General features: G+C 47.3%; 1 protein-coding gene across 4 annotated transcripts in view; it reads right to left on the reverse strand.

The window, feature by feature from the left end:
- Nucleotides 1-18,194, reverse strand: part of DNAH8 (dynein axonemal heavy chain 8) — a 1,091,167-nt gene that overhangs the window by 804,102 nt on the left and 268,871 nt on the right. For all 4 annotated transcript variants that reach the window (XM_075598772.1, XM_075598771.1, XM_075598773.1 and 1 more), the window contains 2 exons: nucleotides 9,702-9,837; nucleotides 6,988-7,175 (listed from right to left, as the gene is read on the reverse strand). In XM_075598772.1, the coding sequence (XP_075454887.1) occupies nucleotides 6,988-7,175; nucleotides 9,702-9,837 (324 nt within the window). The remainder of the gene's footprint in view (nucleotides 1-6,987; nucleotides 7,176-9,701; nucleotides 9,838-18,194) is intronic.

Consider the following 18,194-nt stretch of genomic DNA (forward strand, 5'->3'; position numbering starts at 1 on the left):
CCCACCACATGCAACACTTATCACCTGAGATCTGATTCCAAAAGACTCTTCATGATCCCAAGGTAAATATCCGGCCGCTCCTCCTTCTCTTACCGTGCACCCCAAAACTGGAACAATCTACCGGAGACTCTCATAGCCTCCACCGGTCTAAGTTCTTTCAAAACTAAAGCTGTCTCACAAATTAATCTGGTCTGTAACTGCTACATACATGTCTATAATATATATTATCTCTAACTGTGCATTATATGTCTTGTATATAATGTATACCCTGTTCACTTATGTAACCCTCATTCCCCCATCTCCCCCTTCCCCCCCAATCTCACATAGGGTTTCCTAGGGGAAATACTGCTCTGGTTACATCGGTGTGAGTGGTGCATACCTGCTAGTAACAGGGAGCCCTGAGTCTACAGCGATGGCATGGGGGATGACAAGACAGGCTTCTGGGGTCTTGCCCGAATTCTACTCACAGGTGCAGCGCCTCCATCTTGTGCAGCCCCCAGCTGTATGGGGTGAAGTATCTGCAAAATAATTGGTCTACCTCCTCCCAATATACTTCAGTCTCAGGCAGGAGGTCTTTTATAAAAGGTCAGGATGCTTTACTTGGTTCCTGGATTCAGCAGTCACAATCACAGCAGTTCTTCTTAGGGTGCCAACCCATAGGATGTCCCAGCAACAGGCACCGAGAGTGGTCATTGCTCTTCCACTACCCTCTTTTAGGGTAGGAGGTATTGGTTAACCCCTCGCTCTCTGGAGGGAGGCCTCAAGCTTGCCCAGAGCCCTGACAGCTTGGTCTGGGTAACTTTGCCCCTCTCACGGTAGGGACAGAATGACTAAATCAGGAAGTGCTATGCATTAAGTAGCTTCAGTAAGCACCACCCCTGTGTCTTTTTGGACACAGAGCCTGATGACACTACCTTCAGTGACTCACTGCAAAGCATGTGTGGGGAAAACCCATGGTTGCTCCTGGCACCCTGCCCTTAAAGGTATCACTGCCAGGAGGAGGGCAGGACTTTAGCCCCAAAACTACCCAGGGCTACACTCTCCCCCTGGTGGAATCCAATGGTCCCCACCTGGACCTAATTTGCTGGGCCATCCTGCAGGTGAACAACCTGTACAAAAATACACCATAATACAGTGTTATTACATTTGCAGGTAATACACCCTTCTTAGATGGTGACACAAAAGAAACTAGGATTACTCCCAACGTGGAGAATCCGCTACTAACAGTAATGCCTGAGGTCAGGTTTCTTTACTACCCTACCCTCAGGATATATGTTACTTGTACTAGCTATTATCTCTTAGGGTGGCCTGCGCACAGCATGGTCCACTAGGTTTAGAGCAGAAGTACAATAACACTCTGGGTGGCATACTGGACACCCACAATCAGCCCATAATTCCGGCATGGATGCTAATGGTCAGAGAGGATTATACCCATACACTTCCTTAAGGCATCTCCTGGAGATGTAAGCTATCTTTTCTAGCTTATTCCACTTCTCGTCTAATACTTCAGGATCCCACTCCTCTAGGGGAGCTATCAGTATCCCAATTTTCTTCCTCTGATCCATCCTCATAATCAGAACTATATCCCCTCTCCTCATCAGTGGAACCAATTTCAAACTCAATTTCTCCCTCAAGTGGGTGGTGAAAATAGAGTAATGACAATTGGCGATGTCTGGCAACTCTGTCAGACACTAAAGGTACATAGGGTTTTACCCGGGCAACAGGCACAATACGTACAACATTAGTAATAACCCCAGAGACCTGAACCATACCCACCAAGTCTCGGTGATCAGTAAGTGGCTTGGGGCCTTCCCATTTACCCAGTGACCCAGGGTGACCATATTGGGAACCCAAAATAGATGGGACATGGACAGGGGTAATGGCATTGGCAAGGTGACTAGGGGCTGTGGCCTGGGAAGCAACAATGTCCGGGGCAAAGTCCTTGAATTTGATTAGGCCACGGCCTACTGCAGGGAACGTTGGTTTCTGGGTCACAACCTCGACAGCCCGGCACTTACCTCGGTCTACCACATTGTAAAGGTAGCGGTCCATTACCGGTGACTTTGAGCGTACTGAACCCTCCTTTTTAGAAGACACTGTGCCTCTGGTTTTACCCCTAGACATAGGTCTAAACACATTGGGGATGGGCATAGGTATGCCTCTCGCCCATGGTACCTCCCCATCAAACCCCTCATCGCTGGTAACCCAGTCCGGCCAGTCCGTTGCAAGTGTGGGAGCCTTATTCTTTTTACCCCCTCTAGGACCCGATGGACAGGAACGTGACGGGGCAGGGGCAGTAGCACTAAGGGCAGGGATGAGTGAATCCCCAAAGTCCAGGACAGTGTCTCTCAGTCGGGCTATGCCACGACCAGTAGGGGTTCTCTTACTGTCCTGAGCAACACGCCTCCACGTCCCTCGGCGGACTAGTTCATCCCGAAATCTCTTCAACTCCTCATCAGTGAGACTGGAGCACCTCGGGTAGGTAGGCGCTTGCCTTAGGCCCAAGCTCCGTGTCGACCCGGAAGTGATGTCATCTCCGGTCGTCTCTGCGGAGTCGCCCAACGCCTCTTGGTCCCGCGCCGGAAGTACGTCACTCAGAGGAAGGGGCGGCGGTAGATCTGCGGGGTCACGGAGGAGCCGCCGGGTGCTCTCTCTCTCCGGAATCTTCTTCCTTCACCTGGCGGAAGTAATGGGGTGGTGGTGCCTCACCACTCCACTGGCATACGACATTCTGCGGTTCTCCAGGAGCAGTCTCGGGTCCCGTCTCCGCCACACTGGGAGTCACCACGGCCGTGGGACTTCGCCGCGGCTCAGGCCGCACCAGCGCCTGCAGTCTGGGGATCTCCGGATTCAGCTGCTCTGTATTGCAGGTAAGTGGCTCTGTGTCCACTGGATCGCTGGGGTGGTCTGCCATCAGAGGTTTCGGCTCTGGAATCAGGTCTGGAACCGGGGTGAACGGACCCCCTGGAACGTCTGTTGGGGTGTACGGGCCCTCTGCATGGGTTGCATCGACATGGCCCACATTGCATAGCATAATGTCACGCTGTGCTGCCAGCAGACCAGACTAACCCCCAGTACTGAGGTGGAGAGCGAGTAGAGAATGCACCCGCAGTAGTGAGGGCATGCCTGGGGTGTGGATTGGTAGCGTGGCCAAGGCCAAGGGTACAAGGGACTAGCCGTAGTACTTGCCTGATCCGGGCGTAGAGGGATAATAAGCGCAGCGGGCCAATCAGAGGAGGAGGCAGGGCAGAGGTGAGCTGAGGAGCCCTCTGTGATAGGGCAGGGGGTGATGAGCTGTGTTGCTGAAGCTGAACGGCTGCGAGGCATGAGTCTGTATCCTGAGCCGGGTGGTGGGCATACTGTAGCTAGCTGCCTGGTGCAGTGAATAAAATACCTTGTGTGGCGCGCACTCTGTAAGTGGAGCGAGCGCGCGCCCAGTGGCAGTGACGGCGGTGTATGAGAGAGCCGCCGGGGAACGGGGGCGGTCCACGGCGAGAGGTAGGAGCGGAGGGGACCGCAGCCGGTCGGGCAGGTAGGCAAGGGCAGCGCAGAGGGCGGCGTATGCCCTGATTCCTGACAGTAACCCCCCCTCGAGGATCGGCCTCAGGATGATCCACCAAAGGCTTATGGGGAAACCTGAGGTGGAAGCGTCTGAGCAATGTTGGGGCGTGGATCTGGTCCAGTGGAATCCAGGATCATTCTTCCGGACCGTACCCCTTCCAATGTACTAGGAACTGCAAATGACCCCTTGAGAACCGGGAATCCAGGATGGCCTGAACCTCGAACTCTGGTTGTCCCTGTATGGAGTTTGGGCCTCTGGTTGTTAGACGTGAAGCGGGTACTCTGAATGCAGGGTTTCAGTAGAGAGACATGAAATGCCGTGGGTATCTTCATGGTAGCGGGTAGTCGTAGACAGAAAGCTACTGGATTTATGAGCTCAAGCATTTCGAAGGGTCCCAGGACCTTAGGTGCCAACTTCAGGGTAGGGGTTTTAAGGTGGATGTTCTTGGCGGAGAGCCATACCCTATCCCCTGGTTTGTATTCAGGTGCGTTCTGACGAAGCTGGTCGGCTTGAAGTTTGTATCTCTGGGATTCACCCGTGAGTGCTGTCTGGATTTTCCTCCAAGAACTTTGAAGGAAGGTTACCCGCGTGTCGGCTGCTGGTACCCCTGAAGGAATGTTGGAAATGGGGAGATGAGAGGGGTGGAAGCCATAATTCGCGAAGAATGGGGACTCTTGGGTAGACTCGTTTTTGTGTGAATTGATCGCGAATTCGGCCCAGGGTAGTAAGTCAGACCAGTCATCAAGAGTTTCGGACACAAAGTATCTTAAGTACACTGGCGACACAGTTTATTACACTGCGGCCAGATCCGCAAGCCGGGAGATTTCCCGGCTTGCTAGTGGCCGCCCCTCGGCGTGCCGCGCGTCATAGACGCGCGGTCACGCGTCTTCGGGAGCGTGCGCCCCCTGCACGCGCGTCCAGGGGCTCCCCGAGGGAGCCCTGGTGTCCCGCGATCGCGGGACAGCGGCAGGGGGTTCCGGGGGACCCGGCGGACCCGGCAGCGGTAGGGAGAGCGCCCCGATCGGAGGGCGCTCTTCCGCTGCTTCGGCGCGCGCCCGTCACTCTCGGGCGCGCGCCAGGCTACTGCTGCGGCACAGAACGGGCAAATGCTCGAATAAACTGTGCCGCAGCAGTACTGCTCCAAATTTTGGTTCATCCTCTCGGTCTGCCCGTTGGTATGAGGGTGTTAACCGGATGAGAACGAGAGAAAGATACCGAGTGTCTTGGAGAAATCTCGCCAAAATTTGGAGATGAATTGTGAGCCCCTGTCGGAAACTATGGAGATGGGGATGCCGTGAAGTCTGAACACCTCCTTGGAGAAGTCGCCCGCCAGAGCGGAAGAAGACAGAAGACCCTTGAGAGGGATGAAATGTGCCTGCTTGGTGAATCTGTCCACAATGACAGGGATTGTAGTCATTCCCTTGGAGGGCGGGAGCTCTACTATGAAATCCATGGATATGTGTGTCCATGGACGTTCAGGGATGGGTAACGGTAGCAGGAGGCTTGAAGGCTTGTGTCGGACGGTTTTACTTCGGGCGCATACTGAACAGGCACTGGTAAAATCCTGGACTTCTTTCACCATCTTGGGTCACCAGAAGGTACGTCCAATGAGATCCAGAGTTTTCTTGAAGCCGGGATGACCAGCAGTTCTGGAGGAATGGCCCCACTCCAGGATCTTTCGCCGGAATTGCGGGGATGCGTATAATCTACCCTCGGGAACCTCTAAACCTCTCGGAATGTGAGATTGGGCTTTGATGATCTTGTCCAAGACGTCAAATGAGGTAGCCGAAATTATAAATTTGGAAGGTAGGATGGTTGCAGGGATTGCCTCCGACCTCTCTTCTGGGGATAATTGTTGAGACAGCGCATCAGCCTTAACATTCTTGGTACCAGGTATGTAGGATAAGACGTAATTGAACCTAGAGAAGAACAATGCCCACTGAGCCTGTCGGGACCCTAATGTAACGCGTAGCTCACCACAAACGAAGCGTGACCGCGCTGCTGAGGTAGGGGATTGGATAACGCTGACCCACAGCCACGGGAGCGTGCCTAGGATGTAGAGTAGTCGTTCAAGCCAGGTCAGGATTACAGATTGGGGAATGGTTAAGGAGTGGAGAGTTGCGGATCGTCACTGTGCTTAGCCAGGTTCAGGATTGGAGAGTATCGGATAGTCGGGGTACGTAGCCAGGTTCAGGATAGGAGAATATCGGATCATTGGAGTACTTTGCCAAGGTCAGAACTGGAGCCAGGAGAATGGTCATACAAGCCGGATCAGGAATGGAGAGAAGCGGAGTCCAAGGCACTAGCAGTGTTCAGGCAACAAGAGGTTAACAGGCAGGTAAGGCAAGGCAAGGTCTCAGGAACAAGAATGTGGCAAGGCATGGCGTCACAATGACTATGCTCAGCAAGGAATGAAAGCAGCATCAAGGTATATATAGGAGGAGCCTCCAATAGCCAGCCAGGGCGGAACAAGGAAGTGAGTGCTGAGAGGCTGCTGGTGCATACAGGTGGGCCCTATGATGCAGCCTAATCGGGGATGAGGGTGTCCCGCGCGTGTCACGGAGGCCAGGGGGCGGGGCTTGGAGTGCGCATCATTCCCATGCCGATTCTTGGGGTAAGAGGGGGCGGGATCAATCGCGTGCCAACCCACGAGCGTCACAGAGGTAAAGGGGCGGAGCCGAGAATGAGCATCATTCCCACGGCGATCCTGACTCTCTTCAGAGCGGGGGCGGAGCTTGACTCGCGTCGGCAAGGAGGCTGGGCGAACGCACCCGTCGTGCGTCAGAGATGCGGGCGGAGGATCAGGACGCGCGCTCGTACTGGGACCACGCAACCTCGCATCCTGGATGTCCGTCACAGAAGGCTTGTTGAGGTGAGGAGACGGTCCTCGACTGCCAGGATGGCGAATCCTCACAGTACCCCCCCCCTTTAGGAGCGACATACGGACCAGTTTGGCTGCGTGAACCCAGTGGCTCGGAATCCAGCATCTCTCCTCTGGGTCGAAACCTCTCCAGTGCACCAGATGATAGTGTAGCGAACCTCTGGAGATCAGGTCCTGCTTTTGAGAATGTAGTGGTTGCTGCTGGCATTGCATGCCGAAATCAGTTCTAGGACTTTCGTGAGTACCTACCAGTCAAGGAAAAGGGCTCCTACAGAGGTCGTTTTTGTGAATTTCGTTTAGAGGATAGATTTATTTGTTAGCCTCGTACTCAGTAAGTGTGTTAACCCTGTAAATTGTGTTACATTGTGTGCATGTCTTCTCCTGAAATAAATTACAATTTATTTTACCTCCTTGCTTTGCTCAATCAGTGATCCCGGTATAAAAAGGAGTCGATAAACCTGGTCTCCCGTGATAATCATTTAATCAATAAATTCAATCTCAATGTGTATAAGTATTTTTAAACACCTTAAAACACTTCAGTTACCTCTAGTTGCTGTCGGTTTGTCTTTAGCCTATTTTCAATTTTTACAACTCCCTTTGCCTGCTCTGGCACGTCCAGACCCATTTTTATCATACACTTTGTCTCTCGTACAATTTCTAGGATTTTTGGATCAAAGTTAACAAGCATATTCCCAGTTTCTGGATGACGAACCAACAGTGTTGCTTGCAATGCTGGAAGAAAAAAAAAGACGTGTCTTAAAGTCTGCAATAGTTTTACAAATAGTTGATTATGTCAATTCTACTTAGGGTTTGGATGTTGTGATATTTTTGACTAAAATTCAATGTAGTATTTAGTACTGCGCTGCAACTACTGTATGCATCAAAAATCAGGTCTGCAGTTTCATGAGCTTTCCCATATAAGCCCATAATATATATTATCGTTAACTAACCCTATTCACTTAATGTAACCATGTATTTGTCAACATAACTCTGTGCCCAGGACATACTTAAAAATGAGAGGTAACTCTCAATGTATTACTTCCTGGTAAAACATTTGATAAATAAATAAATATACTAATTCACAATATTTAAAAATATAACTTACAGGCTTAACATTTGCATGTATCGTGATGCTAATCTTTAACCCTACTGGTGCCAATTATACATTGTTATATGTACTGTATGGCAAGTACATTTTCTAGCAGATGAAACCCCATAGGTATGGGAATAGAAATGTACCAATAGAGTATTGTAATCTTAAAAATGTGTGAACAATTTAAAAGAAAAATCATGTTCATCTATTAAAAGATATCCAACCTTCAACAAACGTATATTTTTATGGACCTAAAGCTTTAAATCACAAAGAATATTACAAATAGCTGTTATTTTCATCCAATATTTTTTAAATGTACTGTAGGTTCTCTCTTCTTCATTACCATCCTTTTGTTCTCCCTCTCCTCAATTTGTCGTTTTGTTCTCCAATGCAACTACAACACACATCACTGCGATATGCTCAAAGAACTAGATTGGTCATCACTAGAGTCTAGGCGCAAAGTTCACCTTTCCTGTCTTGCCTTTAAATTCTTCACGGGCAAGCTACCCAGCTATCTGAACAAGCTCCTCACCCCTACCACTTGCAGCACTTATCACCTGAGATCAGACTCCAAAAGACTGTTCATGGTCCCAAGGCTCAACAAAGTATCCGGACGTTCCTCCTTCTCCTACCGTGCACCCCAAAACTGGAACAACCTACCAGAGACTCTCACATCTACCACCAGTTTAAGTTCTTTCAAATCTAAGGCTGTCTCACATTTTAATCTGGTCTGCAACTGTTTCTTACGCCCATAATATATATTTTCTTTAACTGTGCATGCAATGTCTTGTATATAATGTATACCCTGTTCATTTATGTAACTGTATTTGTAACCATGTATTATTTGTTTTACTCTGTGCCCAGGACATACTTGAAAACGAGAGGTAACTCTCAATGTATTACTTCCTGGTAAAATATTTTATAAATAAATAAATAACCTCCCATGCTTAATTTCCTGTCCCTGTTTCTCTTTTCCTCTCCTCGCCTTACATTTCCTAATTTCCTTTTATTTCCTCTTCCATCTTTCTGTTCTCTCCACGCGCTCCACAGCTAATATATCTTTTAGCTTAACACGTCATATGCTCCGCATCTCAGAAATGTTAACAGCTACTGTAGATACAGGTGCTTTACAGGTGCTTTTTTTTCACCAGCACCATATATGGGAGCAATACATTTCACAAACATAGTAGTTTGTCTGACATGCTGTTTTTCTGCCATGTCAATCTCAGAATCTACTGCTCTTATTCTTCAAAAAGTGCCAAATTTCAGACCAATTAACATTTTCAAATTAAAACGCCTGAAAACAGGGAGCTTAATAAAAAAAACTCTGAACATGTCCACAATGACAACGTTTAAGCTTTTTTGTTTTTAATGTAAACAAATCCTCCACTAAAGAATTTCAGATACACATTTGTAAATTAATTTGTAGTATAAAATTCATAAGCAGCATGGGTCATTTAACCTCAATCACATTTTCAAAGTTCAAACCTAGAAGGGTGGGTAGTAATGTTGGTAATTTCTTCCATGTAAAACAAATATATATTTACCGCGCTTCTCCATGTAAGGAGCTTGCGTACAGGTAAGTAGCTTCACTGGTATATACCAGTTTTTAACTGCACTAAGTTACATAGCTTATGCTGAGTATATTAACCCCTTCAGGGTGTATTTCCCAGAAAATGTGTATGCATTTAGCGTAGGGACCTGCTATTGAGACTTACCTTGACGTTGGTTAACAGGCTTGGCATTATTTGATCAAAGGGTGTAACCAAAAGTCTCCTTTGTCTTATAGATTTAGTTTTCACCGTATATTTCCCCATGTATTGCTATCCAAATGGGAGACGCGCAGGGATTCACTTTCTGTTCTAATTTCTTCCATGTAATAAAATAACAAAGGCAGGAGAAACATACGGTAGGTAGTGTGATACATTTTATCGGACCAACAGATAGTTAATGAGCTACAAGCTTTCGAAACTCTCGGGCTCTTCATCGGCTACCTACAGCAACATAATGAAAAACCTGAGAAGTTTGAAATCCGTTGGTCCAATAAAAGGTATCACACTACTCACTCCTTCCTTCTCTGTTACTGTAATCTTCTGACGTTTCAGTTCAACTTGTGGCATAACAGATTTTTTTTATAAATGCATTTGAAGTGTTACAAAACTTACCATATTGTAGATGTGAAATTTCTTTAACCCAAGCTCTATGATAAAGAACCTCAAATTCCACCAATACATATGCAATTTTATTGAATAATCGGATAGCTGCTTTACCCTCCGAGCTTGACAATATGTCAGAATTTTTCTTAAAGAAAGAAAAAAGTGAAAACAAATTATTCTATATAACTACTGAACTAAAATAAACATTCTGAATAAAGTGACAAGATTGAACCAAACGGTAACATCAAATTCAAATGGTCACATTATCCCAAGAAAAACAAAAAAAAAATGATCATGCTCTGTGGAAAAAGAACCTAAGGCTAGGTCCCTGGTGCCTGCTGCAGTGCGCGCTATGGCTTGCTCTACAGGGACAAGAACCGCCCCCTCAATGGGGCCGGCCAACTACCTACCTTGGCCGACGCGTTGCACGACCAGATTTCTCTGAAGACAGGAAATCTGTGTTCATGACTTGCAACAGAGCGCTAGCCACGCCCCATGGCGGTTCAGCCAATGAGGGCCAACCTGCTAGGTCACGTCATGGTCGCGCCCCCTGTCCCGCTCACATCCCCCCTTCTTTCCCCTGCAGCTCACCGCAGACGTGGGATCTCCGCTGCAGCACCAACACCAGGGCCTCAGCCTTAGGCCTCGTCCATGGTTGTTGCTTGCTGGCGGAGGCGCGCTGAGGCGCGCTTCCGCTCAGCACTGAGCCCCTACAGCCGCAATTAGAGAGGCTTTAGAAGAGGCTCGCCTATGCTTCCGCAAGCGCGAGGAAGCGTAGGTCTTAGGGAAATGTAAAATTTCCCCGCTTGCCGGAGCACAGGGCCGGTCACGTGAGCGGTTCGCCCAATGAGGGTGAACCAGCTCCGTGACGTCACTGGCCCGCCCCCGGCCCGCCCCCTGACGGCGCGCAGGGAAAGCACACGCAAGGCGAGGGAAAGCGCCCGTTTTCCCTGAGCCTCAGCGCGCCTCAGCACGCCAGCGGGAAACTTGGCCGAGGCCTTAGAAGGAAGACAACCAAATAATGGCAATCAAATTATTTTATAGTTGATTAGTAAAGTTGTGTGTCTGTGTACTATTGTAATGAGAATGGAGTTTTGTTATTTCTGATGGACAAGATGCATGATGAGTTAACTTTTGTCTCTAACAGATATGCTTACATGTAGTTTCTTTTGCTGTGATGGAAAATAACTGTTAGAATGTTCTGAAAGAGTTGCTATGAGAAGTGGACTCCCCCAGTTTCTCCCTAGCTAGGATGTTGGCTGAATGCCTGAATGTGTTTCCCTGATAGGTTTGTCCAGCACAAAAATGTGCCAGAGCTTCTGTGGTTGAGCCTGAGTGTGTACTTGACACTCGGCTCTTCGCACAGTACAAATGTCATAACAGGAATATACAACTACATCTTAACTGATGGTGGGGGTTCCCTAGTTGATGTGAGCGATATCCTGACTGAGTGCCATAAGATGCTGAATATCCGAAGCTAAGTAACTGTAACCAATAAACTGTATTTACTAATAACAACTGGTGTTGGTATTATTCATGGCTGAAATCAACAACACAAATCAAACTCTTGAATAAGTAATTTTCTTGTCAGAATAACTATTTTTACTGTATTACAAAACATTTTAATTATATGTAGCACCTCTTCCCCCACCCTATGTGAGATATGGGTCGCTACCTGTGTATTCCTGGTGCTGTGCAATCCTGTTGGTAGTATCAGAGGCTCCTAGTTGCTCCGCGGTGGTATGGGGAGATATCAGGACAGGTTTTCAGGGTGATTCATCTCTGGTGAACAGAGCCTCCAGCCAGCGAGGATCCATGGATACCAGGATGGTCCATGCTGGCAACTCTTAGTGGCCCAGACATTAAGCCACATTCAGGATGGTTCAACTGGATCTTTATTGTAATAGGCAGAAGTCACAGCCTTTCCTTTGAATAAAGCCTTGAAGGGCCCATCCAACTCCTTATCTTTTAAGATGCAAAGGATACACACACACTTCCGCTCCTTAGGGGGAGGGAAGACAGACTCCTGACTTCTGGGAGAGTGTAAATATATATCCAGGGGATGGGCTTGTAACCCTGCCCCATAACACGGCAGGTCTGAAATTGATAGGCAATAACGATAATGCAAGCACTCAGTATACAGAGGTTATGGTAGGGTACTTAGCTGCCGGTGCATGGACCTCAACGTGTTCCTAGAGTCCCGGTAGTAGTCAATGTTCAGAGAGAAGTCAGCACACGGGCTTAAACAAAATGATTTAATGACCCAAGAGTGCACTACAGCCTTTTGCAAGGTAAGGTAACCTTTGTCAAGAGAGAGGGGATTTGGCCCGGGATTAAAGGGGTTACACCCCATTTGGCCACCCTCTACTCTCACCTGAGAAGCAAGGGGTTAACTGGACTGGTGTCTAGTAATGTTTTTGCCTTGCTTCAGCCATCCAACTGTTTATTCCTCTGTATAAATGTATTGTTTCTGTGCCAGTGTCTGCACCACACACACACTGGGGCTTAAGGGGTTAATGAGCTGCAGTTTAGGAAAATACAAATATGTGTGGTGTCTGTTCAGAAATATCTGGGCTTCAAAAGGCTTGATTGAAGTTGGGTGTGAAAGGTACAGAGGGGGTTTGGTGTATGTTAACACATATTGCTGGTAGAGACAGGTAAGGGCAATGTCTGGGGCATTGGGTGTGAAATATAGCACCTGTCACAAATGTTCGCTACACACGAGGCCCAGCTTCAAAGGATTGCTTGACAAGGGGTTATGGAGGCCAGGGGTGAGGTTACCCAAGGAGATATCAGAATGAGTGACCTTATTAAATATAAGAATATTATGAGATGTCCTCGGCTGAACGTGCTAAAAGCTACATATGTGTATTCGTGGGACTGATTCGCACATAAGGATTACAGACACATGATGTCTAGCAGGTACTAAGAGACAGATATTAATATCTCTCTTAATTTTAATATTACAAGGTAATATTTAGTCTTATTGGGAGCGTCATGCGTGCCGGAATGTATTAATATGTCTCACATGCCAGTAAGTACTACTAAACTGAAGTTATGAAGTTATTTAGATAGGAAAAGCAGTTTTTAAACGTCCTTGGGTGGGAGGAGTTTTACTCTGAGGAAAACTGTCAACCTCACCACTGATTTATGAGAGGGGCTGGGTTTAGGTTGTGTTCAATAGGAAATAATTGTATAAGAACCAGGCTCAGCCTATGGCTATTGTCTTTCGTGTCTTGGTGATTTTTGAAGATTGCTGTATGAACTCCCAGTCCAGAATTATGACTGTTTCATCATTTCCATCTTAAGTGAGTGTCCATATTTTGTCTGTTATTTTTATAATCTCGTGTGTTCACCTTTTTCAAGGAATAAATTACATTTTATCATATCTAAGCCTCGTTCAGTTCAACCCAGTTATATTTGGCGTGTATTATTAATAGCCTGTTACAAAGCTATCGTCACAACCTTTACCTTGTAGTGCACCACCGAAAAAACGGACTACTTGGGTCATTAAAGCATTTTGTTTAAGCCTGTGTGCTGGCTTCTCTCTGAATACGGATACTGATAGGCATCACATTAACTTCATGTGACCCATCCAGTATCCTCCCCAGGATGACACTCTCGGGTTGTTGCTAGGCCCGTCCCTGGATACAGTAAATATGCACCAAATGCTGGGTCATTCAAGCCACGTGCGTGCGGAATTCAGGAGAGAAGGCTAACGACTTGCCACCTCCGGAATCACCGCACTTCTTGCCTCATGGGGAGAGGGGGTGACCTTGGATGAAAGGGTCCGGCTGCTTGCAGCCACGCAAGGAACATCAGCCCCGCGATCCCACCTTGTTAATGGGGAGCAAACAACCCCCCAAGCGGACCATCACAGCTTCGGGAAGTTCATGGATGGCATGGACAAAATTGATGGGTTTCTCAGGAACTTTGAAGCCCAGTGTAACAGATAACACCATGTTTTCCCCTACACTACCGTTATTGTCCCTGTTTTGCAGCCTGTTGGGGCTGAAAAGGGTTAAAATGTATAATCCCCATAATATCATGTATCAATATATTTTGCAGCTAAGAAGCTAGCTACAGTTACAATGAATGAATGAACTATGTGCTAACTGTATTTGTGTAACGCGTAGCTCACCACAAACGAAGTGCGACCGCGGTGCTGAGGTAGGGAATTGAGTAACGCCAACCCACAGCCACGCGGGAGCGCCTAGAATGTAGATTGGTCTTGCAAGTCAGGTCAGGAGTATAGATGTGAGAGTAGTAGAGGGTACTTGCCAGATCAGGAATGAAGAGTAGCGGATCGTCAGGATACGTAGCCATGTTCAGGATTGGAGAGTAGCGGATCGTCGGGGTGCATAGCCAGGTTCAGGATTGGAGACTGGAGGAAGGTTGGTCGATATCCGGATCAGGAGTAGAGAGGTGCGGAGTCCAAGGTACGTAGCAGAGTCAGGCAGCGGCAGGATCAACAGGCAAGGCAAGGCAAGAGATACAGGAACTGAATGTAGCAGGGCCCAGCATCACACAAGACTATGCTCAGCAATGAGTGTCTAGAGCAACAGAGTATATAAAGGGAGATCCTCCAATGGGGAGCAAAGGCGGAAACCGAATCCTATAGGCTGCTGGTGCACACAGGTGTGCCCTATGATACACAGGAACGTGGTAGCTGTGGTGCCCAACAGTTATGACCAATTCAATAAGCAACAAATGAGAACATCATAATGCCATATTTGGTAATCCATATAACGATGGAGTGCCCCCACTAATATTGAAGAAACCGGAAGGGAATAGTGACTAGTGGAGTCTGCCTGACAACCACAATTGCGTGCACTGTAATGAAAACCCAACCAGCTGTATAGTATGAAGGACAATGTCCATGGTAACCAGGAACTATTAAAGCACTGCAGCTCTTTACCTGTGTTACTCCAGGGGCACTCTAACCATCATTGGCGTGCGATCCATCCGTGGTAGATTCAAGAAGGTAGTAGGTGTAGATGAACACAGCTGAGGAAATCCTTTATCCAATGTCCAGGCAGGAAAAAAGATAGGCAACTCCTAACTAACAAAAAGGGTTAATTTATTGCAAGACGAACATACATCTGCATTGTTTATAGTCCCGGTCACATGACGTGGGCGAATTTAAATATGGCAGAGATACCGGCACCCCATACGGGGCCTGTAACTCGGGAAGCAGGGGGTCCCTGTGGCTGAAATTAATGCGATTCAACTCCGGAGTCCCAGTGCTTCAAAACTGTGTGTGTGACGGTGAGGGGAAAACAAGGCCAATAATAAAGGTATTGTGCCCGACTGGTTACATCTGAGTCATATTGGGGAGTCTGAAGTATCAGCTCTTGAAGCCAGTTATGGCATGTGCACTGTAATGTAATGAAAGATTTATGTATGTTTTGCCTTTCCAGGAGTGCTAACCAGTGGAGATTCACATGGTGCGAGTTTCAGGGGGGATTTTACAGTAAAAGTGTTGTCGGATTGTGCCTAGATAGAAGGGGACAAGACTTGTTGGCCACCCCAAAAATGTAACCGGGAATCGTGTCAGATTCCCGGGGACATGTAGGCACAGACCTCCAGACAAAATCCTCCCTAGGAAGCAGTTACGCGACTCACCACCAGGTCTCCCTGCTTCAGCACAGACCAGAAAGGTAAAACGGAGCATGGGGATAAGTCACATCCCGGGTACGTTCAAGGGGTCCCCAGTATAGTTGGGGTTCCCTTCAGTATATGCCCCAACCCCGGTATGTGGGTTTGGAATATCTCCCATCAGCAATAAGGTGGCGAGGATGAAAATATTTTCTAAGTCCAGCTCCAGTGAAAGTATAAGGAGCCGGGAGAGTGTGTCTAAATGTTTTTTGAACCAACTTGTTTGCTAACTTCTGTTAGGAAGCTCGTAGAGCTCTGGAAATGAACGTCCAGATAGTTTCAGTAAAACAAAATACAAGAGGGACTTAGAAATATTTTGGATAAAATTGTATTAACCTGATGTATAAAGGTACATATATTTATACATTGTATATGAGCTGTGGAATTTCCAAGTCCTTGGTTCAGAGAGACCAGATGGTCACCAAGTTGGTGCCATTAAGTCTGCTCGGGTCCCGGACTTGAAAGTCACAGAGATGCCAAGGTGTGAAGACAGGCGGAGAACCAGTGTTAAAACTCAAGTACCCACGTCATGGCTTGAAAGGGGGCTATCAGGCAACCATTTGCTAGCCCAGACTCTGAGGAAACCAGGAACCGCAAGAGGGTTCTGCATAATAAGTGGCAGAGGTGCCAAGTTAGCGCATGCCCATGGCAGAATCCAAATCGGTGCCCGCCCGGCTTCAGAGTACCGGCAAACCAGTGATAGGCTTGTGAGGAAATTCCCACGCGCTGATTGAACGGGTTCTGTGAATGGGACTGAAAAGCCTATAAGAAACCTGCAGCCAATCAGGTCGAGAGATTGTAAGCGCCAAGACAGCAGCGTCAGATTTAAACTGACCAAAAGATGCTCTGAGAGAAAAAGACGCAAGCCGGCTTCAGAAATTTCAAGCCAAGAAATTTTCTAAGTCCCGCATTCCGGGGCCAAGTTCTGAGAATAGAATGTAGCTGTCGTGGCTGTAACTACAAGCCAAAAAGGGTACAAGGACGTCTGGTACTCGCTCGCAGTCATGGAATTTCAGCAACCTCCAGAGTGGAAAGAGCGGTGGCAGCAGGAACTGCATGCCAAGATCATTTCCAAGACTTTTCGGGCTTAGTCCCGGTTATGTAAAAGGACTTGTAAAGACTTTGTTTTCTTTGCTATATCAACTAGGAAAGGTTAGTTTTGTAGCCCAGACCCCCAGTGTGTGTTTTCCTCTGTACATTGTAATCCACTGTGTGTATCTGTTTCAATAGAATATATGACAATTTGTTTTACTTATTGGTTTTGCTCAATGAATGATCCCGGTTTAAAAGTGTAATTGCCTCTTCTCTCATGACACTGTGTTATTAAAATAACATAAAAGCAGCTTCAACGCCATAGTGGCTAGCTGCTAAGGCAATGTTAGGGTTAAGCCAGAGTACCTGGTTTATTGCGGGTAGAGGGAGTGGATAAACAGGGTAGTTGTCCCAGGGTGGGTGGTTAGGCCTACCGGGAAGGTTGTGGGAGGAGTTAACCCCTTTGTTACCTTAGCAGCAGTAACCACTAAGGTAATGAAGTCGTTAACTCCTCCCACTATCCACCCGATTGGCCTAACCACCCACGCCGGAGCAACTACCCTCATCACCAACCTCCCCTACCCCTAATAAACATTAAAATACAATACAAAAATCAATATACCCATTGATTGCCAATGTGGTTACCTATAACCTCAGTGGGAGCTAAGATAACCCCAATGGCAATGAATGAGCACCCTACTACCCCTCCTAACACATACAGTACAGTAATGGGCAAAATCCCTATTATCGACATCTAGATAATAGAGCATTTAAAAATAAAAATGTGCCCATTAAAAAATAAAACATTACCAATACATTACCCAGCCAGAACATAGTAAATAAAAGTTGTATAGTGCCAGGATGAAGGCCGTCCTTGTCCTCCTTGTCTTCAGTGGGCAACGACAGTAAAATAAAAAAAAATAACTACTGACCTGTAACCCCTTAATCATCTTAGCTGTTATTAACGCTATGGTAATTGAGGGGTTGACCCTCCTCCCGCTATTCACACGGGAGGCCTGACCACGCTCCTCGGGGCAACTAGCTCCCACCCCTCTACCCGTTAATTGTCACTGTGGTAAACCATAGGGGGCCTGTAACTCGGGAAGCAGGGTGTCCCCGGAAATGAAATTAATGCAGTTCAGCTCCGGAGATCCCCTGCTTCAATACTCTGTCATTAAAATAAAATAAAAGCAGTGCGATCGCCTGTTAGAGGCACATAGGGAGAGTGACTGATTCTGTCTCACTCTTTCAGCACATTTCTTACAGACAGGTGCAGCCCGGTAGGATACACACAGCAGGAGTCCCATTCAGAAGCAGGGACCCAGCTGTGTTAGTCCCGGTGGGCCATTAGTCTCTTTACTGGCACTCCGCGCACACAGATGAAAAAAAAAACATGACTTTGTGATGGCAGCGTGACCAACCATAATGCTGCATCTGTATATCCATGAAAATTAACCTCCTCCCCGGTATTATGTACAGTATCTATTACACACTTCCCATCATGATCCCCAGCAAAGATTTGAAAGAGCTACAGTCTACAATCTCCAACTTCAATTGGGAGTGGAGATGCCCGAGAGTTAAACACTCTACTCTCTACAAACCCACAAAGGGTGTCTGGCCCTCCCCAACCTGTCCAAGTATTATCAGGCATCACAGCTGAGTCAACTCCTCCAAACGGAAGTCCAGTTGGGGATTTAGAGGGTGGGTCAACATTGAGCACTCAGAGATCCGCCATGCCAACATCAACTCTTATTGTAGCTGTCCAAATCAACAGGCCCATAATTACTCCCACATCTGGTGGTCTTATTCAAG

Source organism: Ascaphus truei, chromosome 4, assembly GCF_040206685.1.
Source record: "Ascaphus truei isolate aAscTru1 chromosome 4, aAscTru1.hap1, whole genome shotgun sequence".
Lineage (NCBI taxonomy): Eukaryota > Metazoa > Chordata > Amphibia > Anura > Ascaphidae > Ascaphus > Ascaphus truei.